Source organism: Sycon ciliatum, chromosome 7 (genome assembly GCF_964019385.1).
Source record: "Sycon ciliatum chromosome 7, ocSycCili1.1, whole genome shotgun sequence".
Lineage (NCBI taxonomy): Eukaryota > Metazoa > Porifera > Calcarea > Leucosolenida > Sycettidae > Sycon > Sycon ciliatum.
The window spans coordinates 5146068-5161067 of NC_088649.1; the positions used below are offsets into that span (position 1 = coordinate 5146068).

Consider the following 15000-nt stretch of genomic DNA (forward strand, 5'->3'; position numbering starts at 1 on the left):
GCTTTCTACCCATGCATGTGAATAGAGTCTCCTACCCAAGCACACGCATAGACATCAACACACGCGCACACACACACACACACACACACACACACACACACACACACACACACACACACTTGTACTTGTTGCTCACTGCCAAAACTGGTCACGTGGGTCTCCCCGGGAGAGGGAGAGAGACTCAAAAGACACACACACACGCACACGCACACACACACACACACACACACCAAGATAATACAATTATATTCGAATTTGAATCCTTTATAAATTAATTTCTCTATAAAGGATTCAAATTCAAATCTTCGCCCTTCGCGTTGTCCAAGGATTATATTAGTAGGATTGCGGTGTCGAAGAGGAAATTTTGAAGGCACGGAGTACTTATCTACGCCATTCAATGCAAATTCGCGAGAAAGATTTGAAACGTTTTCACCAGAATTCTCAATTCACGTAAGAATATCAAACATGAAAAGCAAGACTTCATGCAGTCCTGCCTGTACGTAGAGGCAAGTGAATTGAGAATTGCAGACATGCTCCTTCTTGGCGGAAATCAAAGCAAAGCTCGTGATAGCAAACTTACGGTGGGTGCGGCCAATGGGTGGTCCACACATACTGTGCGATCCAGCGCTGCATCTCGACGCTCCCGGTGGTAATTCCGAGGTCTTCCTCGCCTAGCAAATCACCAGCGCCCTCCGCAGTATCAGCAAGAGGATCACAACGTACTGTATCTTCAAGACAAACGATACTTACCAAATGGACGCCATGGCTCCTCCAAATGCTGAGCAACAACGCTACAAGCAATTTCACAGGCTGAAGAAGTCAAGCAGTCCTGGATAATAAGTGGATAGTATTGAGAATTATTTGAGGAGCTAGCTGATCAGAACAAGCAAATTTTCCAAAAAGAAACTCAAACTCAAGCCAAGTCCAAAAGTCCAAACTGCTACAGCTAGCTAGCTAGCTACTGCCTTGCTATGACGTCACGACGCCTTCGCGGCTTTGCAAGACGCTGTTTATTGTACGGTACGGGGCTCGGGCGGGAGTTTTTTCTTTCTTTTTCTCGGGTATCCGGCCCTTCCTTCCTTCGCCCACTGCCACGCGCGCGGATATGTGTCCCCAAACGGGGCGACTCGAAGGAGTGCTGTCTTCGGCGGGACGTGAACGGCTGTTTCCGGCACTGTTTGTTTTTTGCTTTTGCGGAGCGACGGGAGGTGCAAACAAACTATGTCTAGCGATGTCTTGAGGACGGCTGAAACGGCGTGTGCAGACCATACACAGGGTGGCTTCACGGCAGGTTGTACACGAGAGCATACACCTGTACACGCTGTAGACTCCATCCTGACACCTGGTTCTCCACTCAGAGTGAGACCTATCAATTCATCATCATCATCTGCTGTGTCAAGCCACTCATTCATGCCAATGGACACCGCAACCAGGTCATGTTTGACTGGGTCTTTCCACCTCTTCCGGGGGCCATGTGGAGGTCGTTTAGATGGCAAGGCACCAAAGAGCAGTTGGCGGGGAATACGGTCACCCATGCGAGCCAAGTGGCCCAGCCATTGGAGACGACGGCGCCGGACCTTGTCAGAGACTTCCTCCATGTCTCCCCACCACTGCCGTACCTGAAGGGTTGTCACGTGCTCGTCCATCTGGCGCGCCCGACTGATGCCCAGGACCATGCGTATAGATCGCAAGTGAAATGACGCCAGACGCTGGAGATCCCGTTGCCTCGGTGTCCAGTTCTCAGCACCATAGAGGAGTACCGCCAACACAGTGACTCCGCACACAACACGCTTGAGACCGATAGGAAACTCGGAGTTCGCAAACACAGCCTTCTTCAAGGCGCCAAATGCACCCGAAGCTGCGGCGATCCTGCGAGGGACATCAAAGCTACTCCTAGCATCAGGAGTGATCTGGCAGCCAAGATAGCGAAAGCTGTCCACGCATTCGACGGTTCCACCCAAAGGCAACATATCCGACGCCACCACACCAACGCCCATAGCCATGAACTTAGTTTTGCCCAGATTGACTGACAGGCCAAAAGATGCTGCAGCCTCCCCGGAACGTGGCCAAGGCCCTTTCAGCACCGCCGTAGGTTTTGGCGAACAGCGATGAATCGTCCGCAAACTGACACCGTAGGCTCCATTATAGTCACTCTGCGACACTCTCTGAGGTGTGTATTGAACAAGCAGTCTCTGCGGAACTGCGACACCTGGATACTCTGGTATACGGGCGGCGGGAGTTGCATTTTTACGAGTCGACTGTATACCAAGTATACATTTGTACGGGGCAGTAGTAGGTGTTTTACTACTCGATTCCCTTGGCCAAGAACAAGGTTGGGCAATCACATACCTCGAGGCTGGCTTCTATCTATGGTACTGATGGTGTGCATGGTACTGATGGCCGGACCGATCAAAACCTGCTTCCGTCGATCCGGTAATAGGTGAGCCGCTGCTGTATTAGCAAGAGTTATGAACCGCGGCTCTTGTCATGATTAGTGTGAGCAAGAGTACAAAAATGGGGTTACTCTTGGTATGGGGAAATGGGGTGATCGGTGATGCCGCCGCGTATCATCCGCCCGGTCCAAGCCAATGCCGGTGCTACCCAGGTCACATGTACATGTATGTGTACACCACAGGTGTACAGTATCGGCGGACCGTAAGCAATGTGAGACTATACAGTCAGACCTCGCTTAGCCGCACACATCCTTTTTCCACAAAAGTAACCGGATAGGCGAGGGAACCGGATAATCAGGCAAAAAGCCTCACCATCACTATGCTCCCACTATGCAATTTTTTGTCTTTGCCTGTGAGCTGTGATCATTGTAAAAAAAAAAAATAAAAAAAAATCGAACACACACTACTGTATGTGTGCATGGCATACGCTGTAAATCGGTAACCAACAATTTTCTTCCGGGTGGTGAGGGATCCGGATGAAAGAGGACCAGATAAGCGAGGTCTGACGGTATCAGCACAGGGTGTTCCAGTGCCGTACTGCACTTGATGATGCTAAGTACAGTAAACCCTGTAGCTAAAGACCACCATGACTAGCGACCAGTCTGGTACTACAGAACACTTCAACAGGCACGGACGGTCTCACATTCACATAATATGGTTGTGTGGTGCAAACCTCTAACTAAGGACCACCTACCACTAAAGACCGCTTTTCTCTGGCCCCACCCAAGGGGTGGTCGTTAGTCACAGGTTTTACTGTACACCGCGGCAAGAGCCCCCCCCCCCCCCCCTCCACGTCCATCGGGGATGAAATTTTAGCCACAAAAAAATAACAAAAAGTTCCACAAATGCCTCAGTTCAGTGATAATGGTTACATCAAGGGCATCAATATCAATTATAGTTATGTGATTCAAGGGCATAGTCATGCATGTACATGTACTTCAAATATTAAAAAAAATGTCAAGGCAACCAGTTCACCATGGCGAATGGAGAAAAGGTTAGTATGGGATGAGACAGGCTAGGCAGATACCAAAGGCAAAGTACGCATTTCAGACAACGTCAATTGAATAACATGCGGCCGATTGGTGAGATGAAAAGCAGGCAGACTGCACGCATCCCATTGAGAAGCACTAACGTGGAAACACACGCACGTGTGCGCGCACGCACACACACACACACACACGTACGTGCACGCGTACACACACACAAACATGCGCGTGCTGCACACTCTGGTGCCAATGTATGTCAAACACAGCCAGTCTGCAGCACATGAATGGTGTTTGCTGGCTGCACACCACCGGTGTGTGGCACATCAACTTCAATCCAAATATCCGGCAACCGCACTTGCAAAGCTGCTGCACTCAGATGATCACGGACGATGTGACTACGAACCCGCAACTGGAAACAGACAATGCCGATAAGCCATCGGATGCCGGCAGCGTATCAGTGACCGCTTCAGTGTGACAAGTGGACATCGGTGCATCATATAGGTCTTGTGAACTACGGTACACGATGTACACACACACACACACACATGATGACATGACCGCGTGCTCACGGTCAGCTGTCGGGATAACATCAGGACCCGCATGCACACACGCACGCATGTGCACACACGTATACGCATGCACACACGCTCGTGCTCACGATCGGCCATTCTACATCAGGACCCGCCGAAGACCGCAGGCGGCGGAGCAAGCATACGCATGCACACACACGCACATGCACGTGCACACACACACGCACACCAGATTTAAATGTGCATGTCGAGGCCAAAGTCGCGGCGCGGCGGCGATGACGAGAGACTGGAGGTGGCCAGCGACATACTCGCCTCCGCTCCCACCTTGCCGCCGGACACCGTGACGGCATTGCAGGCGGAGTTCGTACTTCTCCTCTTTCCCCTGGTGGGACTCTTAGCAGCGCCGCCACCACGCACACTATACTGATCCAGACCCAGGCTAAACGTCGACGTCAACGGCACGCCATGGGCGTTCTTGACGGCGGCTGATGCGCTCTGAACATCGGCTCTCGGCTCGACCACGGCGTCGGTGAGCTTTCCTTTCATGTTGCCGACACACGCGTCCAGCTTCTCCTTCAGGTGCTTCATGTCCACCGGCTTGACGACGGTCTGGTGCGGAAACGAATCGGCGCCGTTGTCCGCGCCGTTCATCAGCTCCTGTCGGCTGTTGGAGTCGCTGTGGCTGGTGAAGGTCTGCGCGGACAGCGACATCTCGACGTCCTGGTGCTCGAGCAGCGGGAGACCGCTGATTCGACGCGTGGGTTCCGACGATAGCGACAACGTACGGTTGAACGTGCTCGTGTTGGGGAGGCACCGGTCCTCCATGGTGCCGCAGGCCACTCTGTTGGTGTGGCAATGGTCTTCGACGACAACCCCTCCGCCAATACCGGTGCTCTTGTCTGATGATGTCAGCAGCGGCATCACCTGTCTGGATGATGTCATCGTGCTTAGTGTCCGCGTCACGGTTGCACCTTCGAACATACAGACAGGCAGGCAGACAGACAGACAGACAGACAGACAGACAGACAAGCAGACAAACATACCGACAGACAGGCAGACAAACATACCGACAGACAGGCAGGCAGACAGGCAGGCAAGCAGGCAGGCAGACAGGCAGACAGACAGGCGGACAGACAGACAGACAGACAGACAGACAGACAGACAGACAGACAGGCAGGTAGGCAGACAAACAGACAGTTTGGCAAAAGCACATTCCAAAGAAGACTATTGTGGTAACGTTGATATATTTATCAGTATCAAAGAGTCAAGTATTGCTACTGTTGTGTTGTCCGCCTATCTGCCAATCACGGCAGATGGACAGACAGACAGACGGACGGACGGAGGGACAGAGAGACAGACTAACTGGCAGACAGACAGACAGGCAGACAGACAGAAAGACATCGGACATACATACAAATGGACAGACAGACTTTTGACTTTCACGTCCATCCTCGGAGGCTACGCCAGAAGCCATAGAAACTTTCCTGGGATTGCACCATTCAATGACTTGCAAGGCTGAAGGAATGGAAGGCCACTTTTCTGCCTGGTCTATATGAAGTGTATTTTTTCTGGCCAGCGAATCTCTACTTTTTGGTCTTTGTTGTTTCTCTTTTCTTTTTTCTTTTTCACATACAGACATAATATAGACATACAGACACACACACACACAAACACATACACAGACACGTGTACACACACGCGTGTGCGTGCACGCAACATACAGACACACACACACACACACACACACACACAACACACACACACACACAAACACACACACAGACGCGTGCGCGTGCACACACACACATGTGCACATGTACACACACGTGTGCGCGTGCACACACACGCGTGCACGTGCACACACACACACACACAAACACGCACACACCTCCCCCTCCCCCCCCCCCCCACACACACAGGAGGTACCTACCTTGGGAACGGCTGCGCCCCACTCCACCCATACCGTGTCCGTCAGCGACCACACCATTGCCATCCTGCAGTTCTCTCAGCTTCTCACGATAGTGATGTACTGCGTATACGAATGCCAGCATCAAGACGAGAATAAGACCGCCCGCTGCCACACCTAACGCCAGGGCAAGATCGCTACTGAGAAAACTAGAAGAGGAACTGTCCGCATCTACAGGCAGGCAGCACAAACAGAAGAGTTCAGTCAGCTAGACATACCGTAGAGGCAGAACATTTCGTCGGTCGATAATTTCGTCCAACTCCAAAAAAAGGGAAATCGTCTGGTTGAAAATTTCGTCCATGGATCATAAAGGCCGATTCATACTTCATTTCGCGTACGGGAAACGCGTCGCGAAAAAGTTGATCTGAGCTCAACTATTTCGCGTACGGGGAAAGTCATCGTGCGACGGTCCCGCAATGGCCTTCCCGTACGCGACATGAAGTATGAATCGGCCTTTTAAGAGTGTATTGAAAAGCTGGGCAAATCGACAGTAGCCCGGCATTTAATGAAAGCTTGCATAGACCTCGGTCCTACCGGTAGGACCTACCGGTAGGGCCATCATACGCAGACATGCTGCATGGCCTCTGTTCTAACATTGACCTAAAACTTGACCCTAAACTGTTGCTCAGGGGCTAATGAAGGAGTCCACACATTTTAGACGTGATCGCTCAAGACATACTACAAAATTCCATGGTAATAGCCCATGGTAACCATGGAAACGGAGTATGGAATTATGCATTCCACTGCCTTGGCAAGCTAATAAAAACATTAGGACCTCACCACGATTGATGTGCCATGGTCAAAATTCACTTTGGACAGAGTTGCTAGCGCACCGACAGGATTATGTGCGGCCATTTTGACAATCGATCCAATTGCGCATACGCAATGCACTGGACATAGCCTTGCATTTTGCGCCATTACTTTGCCTGACAAAGACCTCATCTCAACAATTGTTTCAAGAAATTTCTCAACCAAAAGCACTTTTGCAGCTCGATTACTTGGGTCCTACCGGTAGGACGGCATGCAAGCTATCATTAATTTAGTCCCAAAGCTCTTTGGACGAAAAAGACGAAATTAAATTCCAGACGAATATTTCTGCTTTAGTTGAGTACATGTACCTGCAACCATCCCGCAACCATCCCGATTTGGCCGGGACTGTCCCGATTTGGCCGGGACTGTCCCGATATCGAGGGTGCTACTGAATAGGCACCCAAAAAGTGCATTTGTCTCATGCCTCACAGCTACAGTAGTACATCATGTTCATACGTATGGTATGTCATTGTATGGTATGTCATTGTATGGTATGTCATTGTATGGTATGTCATTGTATGGTATGTCATTGTATGGTATGTCATTGTATGGTATGTCATTGTATGGTATGTCATTGTATGGTATGTCATTGTATGGTATGTCATTGTATGGTATGTCATTGTATGGTATGTCATTGTATGGTATGTCATTGTATGGTATGTCATTGTATGGTATGTCATTGTATGGTATGTCATTGTATGGTATGTCATTGTATGGTATGTCATTGTATGGTATGTCATTATATGGTATGTCATTATATGGTATGTCATTGTATGGTATGTCATTGTATGGTATGTCATTGTATGGTATGTCATTGTATGGTATGTCATTGTATGGTATGTCATTGTATGGTATGTCATTGTATGGTATGTCATTGTATGGTATGTCATTGTATGGTATGTCATTGTATGGTATGTCATTGTATGGTATGTCATTGTATGGTATGTCATTGTATGGTATGTCATTGTATGGTATGTCATTGTATGGTATGTCATTGTATGGTATGTCATTGTATGGTATGTCATTGTATGGTATGTCATTGTATGGTATGTCATTGTATGGTATGTCATTGTATGGTATGTCATTGTATGGTATGTCATTGTATGGTATGTCATTGTATGGTATGTCAGTATATGGTATGTCATTGTATGGTATGTCATTGTATGGTATGTCATTGTATGGTATGTCATTGTATGGTATGTCATTGTATGGTATGTCATTGTATGGTATGTCATTGTATGGTATGTCATTGTATGGTATGTCATTGTATGGTATGTCATTGTATGGTATGTCATTGTATGGTATGTCATTATATGGTATGTCATTGTATGGTATGTCATTGTATGGTATGTCATTGTATGGTATGTCATTGTATGGTATGTCATTGTATGGTATGTCATTGTATGGTATGTCATTGTATGGTATGTCATTGTATGGTATGTCATTGTATGGTATGTCATTGTATGGTATGTCATTGTATGGTATGTCATTATATGGTATGTCATTGTATGGTATGTCATTGTATGGTATGTCATTGTATGGTATGTCATTGTATGGTATGTCATTGTATGGTATGTCATTGTATGGTATGTCATTGTATGGTATGTCATTGTATGGTATGTCATTGTATGGTATGTCATTGTATGGTATGTCATTGTATGGTATGTCATTGTATGGTATGTCATTGTATGGTATGTCATTGTATGGTATGTCATTGTATGGTATGTCATTATATGGTATGTCATTATATGGTATGTCATTGTATGGTATGTCATTGTATGGTATGTCATTGTATGGTATGTCATTGTATGGTATGTCATTGTATGGTATGTCATTGTATGGTATGTCGTTGTATGGTATGTCGTTGTATGGTATGTCGTTGTATGGTATGTCATTGTATGGTATGTCATTGTATGGTATGTCATTGTATGGTATGTCATTGTATGGTATGTCATTGTATGGTATGTCATTGTATGGTATGTCATTGTATGGTATGTCATTGTATGGTATGTCATTGTATGGTATGTCATTGTATGGTATGTCATTGTATGGTATGTCATTGTATGGTATGTCATTGTATGGTATGTCATTGTATGGTATGTCATTGTCCCGATCTCCGGCTTGCAAAGGTTGGCAGTTAGGGGAAGAGCACAGTTGCAGTGCAAGAAGTTGGGTATAGTAAAACCTGGTTTAAGCGACCACCCCACGGTGCAAGCAAAAGCGGTCTTTAAAGCCAGGTGATCTTTAGAACCAGGTACCACAGTGTCTGTGTAGAACTGTCAGTGCATGCATGCGCCGATAACATCTATGTATGATGTGTCCAAAATGCTAGTGCAGTAAACCCTGATGTAAGCAACCTCTGGGTTTAGCGACCACCTGCGACCGTTTTTCCATGTGTGTGTGTGTGTGTGTGTGTGTGTGTGTGTGTGTGTGTGTGTGTGTGTGTGTGTGTGTGTGTGTGTGTGTGTGTGTGTGTGTGTGTGTGTGTGTGTGTGTGTATTAATATACTTCAAACCGGATCCACTCCACTGTCGATGAGGGTGGATTCGGTTTGACCTAGAAGTCGTTATTTAGTGACTTGTGATATCATCCCGTTCAAGTCCTATAAGCCCATTGCGTAATGAGTCATGACACAATTTGTACCACGGACACCCCACACAGCCACCTGGGCATGGTCGTCTGGGGTGTTGAACAGTGCATTGCTGATCCCTGCGTACTCACATAATACCCCACACAGCCACACCTGAGCATGGCCATGTGGGGTGTTGAGCAGTGCATTCCTGATCCCAGCATACTCTCATGCATTACTCATACCTTCCATATTTGGCAATGTGCAGTGGGCTTATTGTTTTAGATGGGCTTTACCTCTGTGGCTTGTATCCAGTTGGACGTTCAAGTATTGAATAGCTGTGACCGTCCCGCGACTGTTCGCAGAAGTACAACGATAGGCACCCTCCATGTGCACGCTGGCCTGACCCCAACTGAGCGTGGACATCGCCAGCGAATCTCCAACCTATGCATGTGCATTGGAGACCAGAGTACGAATGCAGTACATGTACGTACATGCATGAACACACACACACACACACACACACACACACACACACACACACACACACACACAGGCATGCACGTGCACACACACACACACACACACACGCACCAACACAAACAAACACAGGCACACACATATCTCATGACGACTCTCCCAGGGTGAAAACTCCACGGTGCACGTGGCTTGTGCATCCCGCGGCTCATAGTAACATTGATTTACTACACTCCTAGTGTTAGGGAACCACTCCTGATACAGAAAAGTCACACCATGGAACCATGGAACAATGGGAAGGGGGGGGGGGGGTACCCTCCAGAGAGTGTGGGTTGCTATGTTCAGAGTGTGTGACTACATATGTACACATTGTAGAAACTGATCATGGCCTGTGGGCCGTGGATTGTGGAAGCAACATCGCATACTATAAAAGCCTTATATATAACGAAGTGCTAATTCTCACGAGTTAACGACGAGAAATCTGTCGTTAAACTAAAAAAAGGTTAGACAGAAATCGATACGTATTGTTGCTAGTGAGCGTTGAGAATGAGTGAGAATCGCTACCTTTGGTACACGTAAACTGGTCAATTTTAGGAAATCGTTATATATGCGCCTCTTTAGAACGAGAGAGCTTGGAAGCTCAGGGCCCTACGCTATGCTTTTTTGCCTTGATGACCTAGACAAAAAAAAAAGCATAGGGATGTTATAAATTCTTTAAAAAATTCCTTTTTTTAAAGACATAACCTGGGATTCGAACCCGCACTATCGCGCGCCCTGCATGCATCCCCCGATACACTTCGCATACATACTAATTCTTCCAAGTTGTTTCACATTGTGATCTTGCATTTGAAAGCCCTATTTGAATATGCATTGTGGCCAGCCGTCTTTGATGGCACGGTACGGTAGGGGATAGGGACGGGACAGGTACGATCGAGGGTAATACGACACCGTCTCCCGTACCGTACTGTACCATCAAACACAGCTGGCCACATACAGCTGCCCGCAATATTCAAATAGGGCTTTCAAACGCAAGATAATAACATAAAGCAACTTGGAAGAATGGGTATGAATGCGAAATGTATGGGGGGAATGCATGTAGGGCGATTGTGCGGGTTCGAATCCCAGGATATGCCTGAAAAAAAGGAGAATTGAAAAATTTATAACATCCTATGCTTTTTTGCCGTCAGATACGGATAGCGCCAGGCGTGACACAAACAAACAAACACACAAACAAACACCAAATTAAAGCTGTGTGGACCCTGGCTAGCGCCAGACGTTACTGAAGTAACGTCTTCTGCATAGCTACGGGAATAATGGCTTTTACAGTATGACCCATAGGTTCCCGGATTGACTGGATTGGGAAACCAGCATGGCTGCCCGGTACGATCACATGACAGACATGAAACTATTCTCTATTGCTGTGTGCCATACAGAAGCATGGTATTTGTTGGTGTTGAAGTTTTAGTTTATATACTGTAAAACGACAAACTTTCGCGAGAGATTAACTTTCGCGACTTTCGCGAGCAGGGCCGAATCGCGAAAGTTTGACACGCGAATAAGAAATTTGTACAATCATGTACTACGAGATGCGTCGATGATCGATCGTGCACATGCCTGTACATGCACTGCACAGACTCTGGACTAGCGCTGATCGATGCTTCCACGGCTACAGTCCAAAGTGCGCAGCTGTTGAAAGTTACGTACCAACACTAGCGTTGGAGTACGGCGACTTGAACCAGAATTGCAGAAGAGAATAAAACGATCGACTGGAGAATGTCTCGGTGTTGTGGAGAGTGTTGTTCAACTTGTTGGAGTGTTTGGCCAGCTTGCTCTTGCGTAGATTTTAGTGTTGTACTGCTCGAAGAAGTCTTCTGAATTTTATCTCCATTAGTATCATGAGTATCGCAGTGGCTCAGCAGTTCGAAGAGAAAGCCTTCCGATGATCCCTCTTCGAAAACGCCATCCTTTCTTGCAGTACTAGTACTCACCTTATGATTATCTTTGATTCCTTGATTGATACATTCATTCTTTGATCTTTTTCTCTCATTCTTCGTGCACGCTGCGTCCCATCATGTCACTCGAAGACTTCGTAAAATAAAATTCTTGAAGATTTTGAGTGGAAGGTAAAAATCGCAAAAATTAATCGCCGCTAACTGGTCTAGTTTGCGAAAACGCTAAATTTAGCCGCCGCGAAAGTTTGTCGTTTTACGGTAATAGTACTGTCGGTCGCCTAGACCGTTCTTATTTTTCATGAACTACAGTCTATGCCCAGTTGGGTCAACGTGTATACATTTGTATGCTGTGCTTGGTGAAATTCTAGCCTGGCCGTTCTTCTCCGCTCCGACAGCACTGTAGCAAACCAAAGGGGGCATAGATGCCCACCACAACATACCTGAGTATCAAACTGTGTGGCATTGATCTGTGACAGCAGGGTCTCTTGTGGGCCGTGCCATCTGATCGCTCCGCGCAGCGTGCCGTAAAAGGAACAGTTCAGCATGACTGCCGTGTTCTCCATCACCGTGGTAACGCTCACGCCGGACACAGGCGTCCTCAGTATTGGCAGAACTAGGACACACACAGACACAGACACACACAGACACACATGTACATACATAATTATACACACACACATACAGACAGACACACACACACACACACACACACACACACACACACACACACACAGTCACAGTCACACACACACACACACACACACACACACACACACACACACACACACACACACACACACACACACACACTCACACTCACGCACACTCATTATTCTCTTTGTACATGAACGTCAAGTAAAGTACGAATTCTATTAGCTTGAAAATAGTTCATCAGTCTCTTGGCCTACATCTGGCTATACACTATAGGTTCCTGAAACAAGGAAGATCACAGTCTTTTGTATTGTGGCCTGTGGGTCTCCCCTCCCTCCCCCCCCCCCCACAGAATTCCGCAAGGAACGGGCACCAGGCAGCCCCATTCCACTTATTTTCCCCTGGGTCATGCTACCCATGCTTGAGGGTCCTGCTGATGCCTACCAGCACAGTTTTCCAGCAGAGGAGAGCGCCCCCCCCCCCCCCTGCACTCCCGACTTTGGACCTTGGGGCATGCTACCCATGTGTGGAGCCCTTCTGATACCCGGTACCAGCACAGTTGCCCTGCAGACTTGCCCCAAAGTACCAGGGAGCCCCCCCCCCCCCTCCGCCCCACCACCCACACCCTACCCGTGGGTCATGCTACCCATGTGTGGTGCCCTGCTGATACCTACCGTCACAGTTGCCCTGCAGAGTTGGTCCATGCCGGGTACCAGGGAGCCCTTCCCCTCTTACCCCTGAGTCATGCTACCCATACTTGAGGCCCTGTTGGTACCTACCATCACAGTTGCCCTGCAGAGTTGGCAAATCAGGGAGCCCCTCCCCTCCCCACCTTTCCCTACCCCTGGGTCATGCTACCCAATGCATGATGTCCTGTCGATACCTACCATCACAGTTGCTCTGCAGAGTTAGCAAATGGTACAAGGGGTCGAGTTGCTCCCTGTACAGCGGCACGTCGTCCCTACATCCCCTGTACATCGGCACGTCGTCCCTACATCCCCTGTACATCGGCACGTCGTCCCTACATCCCCTGTACATCGGCACGTCGTCCCTACATCCCCTGTACATCGGCACGTCGTCCCCACATCCCCTGTACATCGGCACGTCGTCCCCACATCCCCTGTACATCGGCACGTCGTCCCCACATCCCCTGTGTCTTGTTTTGTGTTTGTCTCCGACACATGTCTCTTTCTAGGGCTGTTTTCCCAGTAAAAAGAAAAAGAACAAAAGGTAGCCCCCCTCCCAACCCCTTCCCTCGGTCATGCTATCCACGCGTGATGCCCTGCTGATACCTACCATCGCAGTTGGCCTGCAGAGTTGGCAAATCAGGGACCCCCCCTCCCCCAACCTTCCCCTACCCCTGGGTCATGCTACACATGCGTGATGCCCTGCTGATACCTACCATCACAGTTGCCCTGCAGAGTTGGCAGCTGACCGTCGGGGCATTGGCAGGCGTAGCCCCCACCACCACCACCACCACCGGATAGTGTGCTAACACACACTGTGCCACTGGCGGTGGTGCAGCCATGCTGCGACGCCAGACAAGCATTGCTCAGTCCTGAACGGCAGGCGGGAAAGGAGAGAGAGATGGATAGAGAGAGAGAGAGAGAGAGAGAGAGAGAGACGGAGAGAGAGAGAGAGAGAGAGAGAGAGAGAGAGAGAGGCGGAGAGAAAGAGAGAGACGGAGAGAGAGAGATAGATAGAGAGAGAGAGAGAGCACAGTCGATCAGTCCCTCTAACTGACGCCATACTCACTGCATTCAGAACATACCAGGGATGGAGTTACAAAACGAGTGCTTTAAAACGAGTGCCTCAGAACGGGTGCGTCAAACGAGTGCTTCAAAACGAGAGCACGGTTCTTCGAATAACGGTACCTACAAGAGAGGCCTAACAGAGTGATCACTGTATATTCAGCATAATGGATAGTGTGGTTTCTGCAAGTCCACTATGTGCACAGCTCAAAGAGCCGAGGTAGCAAGCGGCCACAGTAACAAGGCATCTACCTCAGGGGTGGATAAGCCGAAAATGTGCCACCATTACCAGCACAAGCACAACCAGTCACAGCAGCTTCACCACCACCACCAGCAGCTTCACCAGCACCACCAGCAGCTTCACCACCACCACCAGCACGAACAGCAGCAGCTGCAGCACTAGCAACAGCACCACCACTGAGCATCACCAGCACCACCAGCCACTTCAGCAGCAGCATTACCTCTACTACCACACCATCACCACCACCACCGCACCTCTAGCACCACCACCACACCTCTAGCACCTCTAGCACCACCACCACCACCACCACCACCACCACCACCACCACACCTCTAGCACCTCTAGCGCCACCACCACCACCAATATCACCACCACCACCACCAATATCACCACCACCACCACCACCAATATCACCACCACCACCAATATCACCACCACCACCACCACCACCACCACCACCACCACCAATATCACCACCACCCCCACAAATATCACCACCACCCCCACAAATATCACCACCACCACCGCCACCACCACCACCACCACCACCAATATCACCACCACCCCCACAAATATCACCACCACCACCACCACCACACCACCATCACCACCAC

General features: G+C 48.8%; 4 protein-coding genes across 4 annotated transcripts in view; 1 reads left to right on the plus strand and 3 right to left on the minus strand.

The window, feature by feature from the left end:
- Window positions 1-915, minus strand: part of LOC135821533 (VPS35 endosomal protein-sorting factor-like) — a gene marked incomplete at its 3' end in the record, with an annotated part of 33966 nt that extends 33051 nt beyond the window's left edge. The window contains exons 1-2 of the mRNA XM_065334531.1: window positions 751-915; window positions 581-671 (exon numbers count right to left, since the gene is read on the minus strand). Coding sequence (XP_065190603.1) covers window positions 581-671; window positions 751-764 — 105 coding nt within the window. The remainder of the gene's footprint in view (window positions 1-580; window positions 672-750) is intronic.
- A 2741-nt stretch (window positions 916-3656) lies between these two features.
- Window positions 3657-12573, minus strand: LOC135821534 (uncharacterized). Its single transcript, XM_065334532.1, has 5 exons — window positions 12558-12573; window positions 12184-12356; window positions 9611-9758; window positions 5900-6106; window positions 3657-4940 (listed from the first exon to the last, which is right to left on the minus strand). The coding sequence occupies exons 1-5, from the start codon at window positions 12571-12573 to the stop codon at window positions 4204-4206; spliced, it is 1281 nt and encodes a 426-aa protein (XP_065190604.1). The 3' UTR covers window positions 3657-4203.
- Window positions 12574-13761: 1188 nt separating this feature from the next.
- On the plus strand, window positions 13762-14840 carry LOC135821535 (salivary glue protein Sgs-3-like; the record flags this gene model as incomplete). The annotated part of the gene is made up of 3 exons (XM_065334533.1): window positions 13762-13880; window positions 14414-14665; window positions 14732-14840. Coding segments are annotated over exons 1-3 (480 nt in total), but the record flags the coding sequence as incomplete, so codon positions are not given.
- A 150-nt stretch (window positions 14841-14990) lies between these two features.
- The window catches only part of LOC135821536 (mucin-like protein), a 20840-nt gene continuing 20830 nt past the window's right edge, over window positions 14991-15000 (minus strand). Inside the window, exon 14 of the mRNA XM_065334534.1 lies at window positions 14991-15000. This exon is cut by the window's right edge and continues 256 nt beyond it. Coding sequence (XP_065190606.1) covers window positions 14991-15000 — 10 coding nt within the window.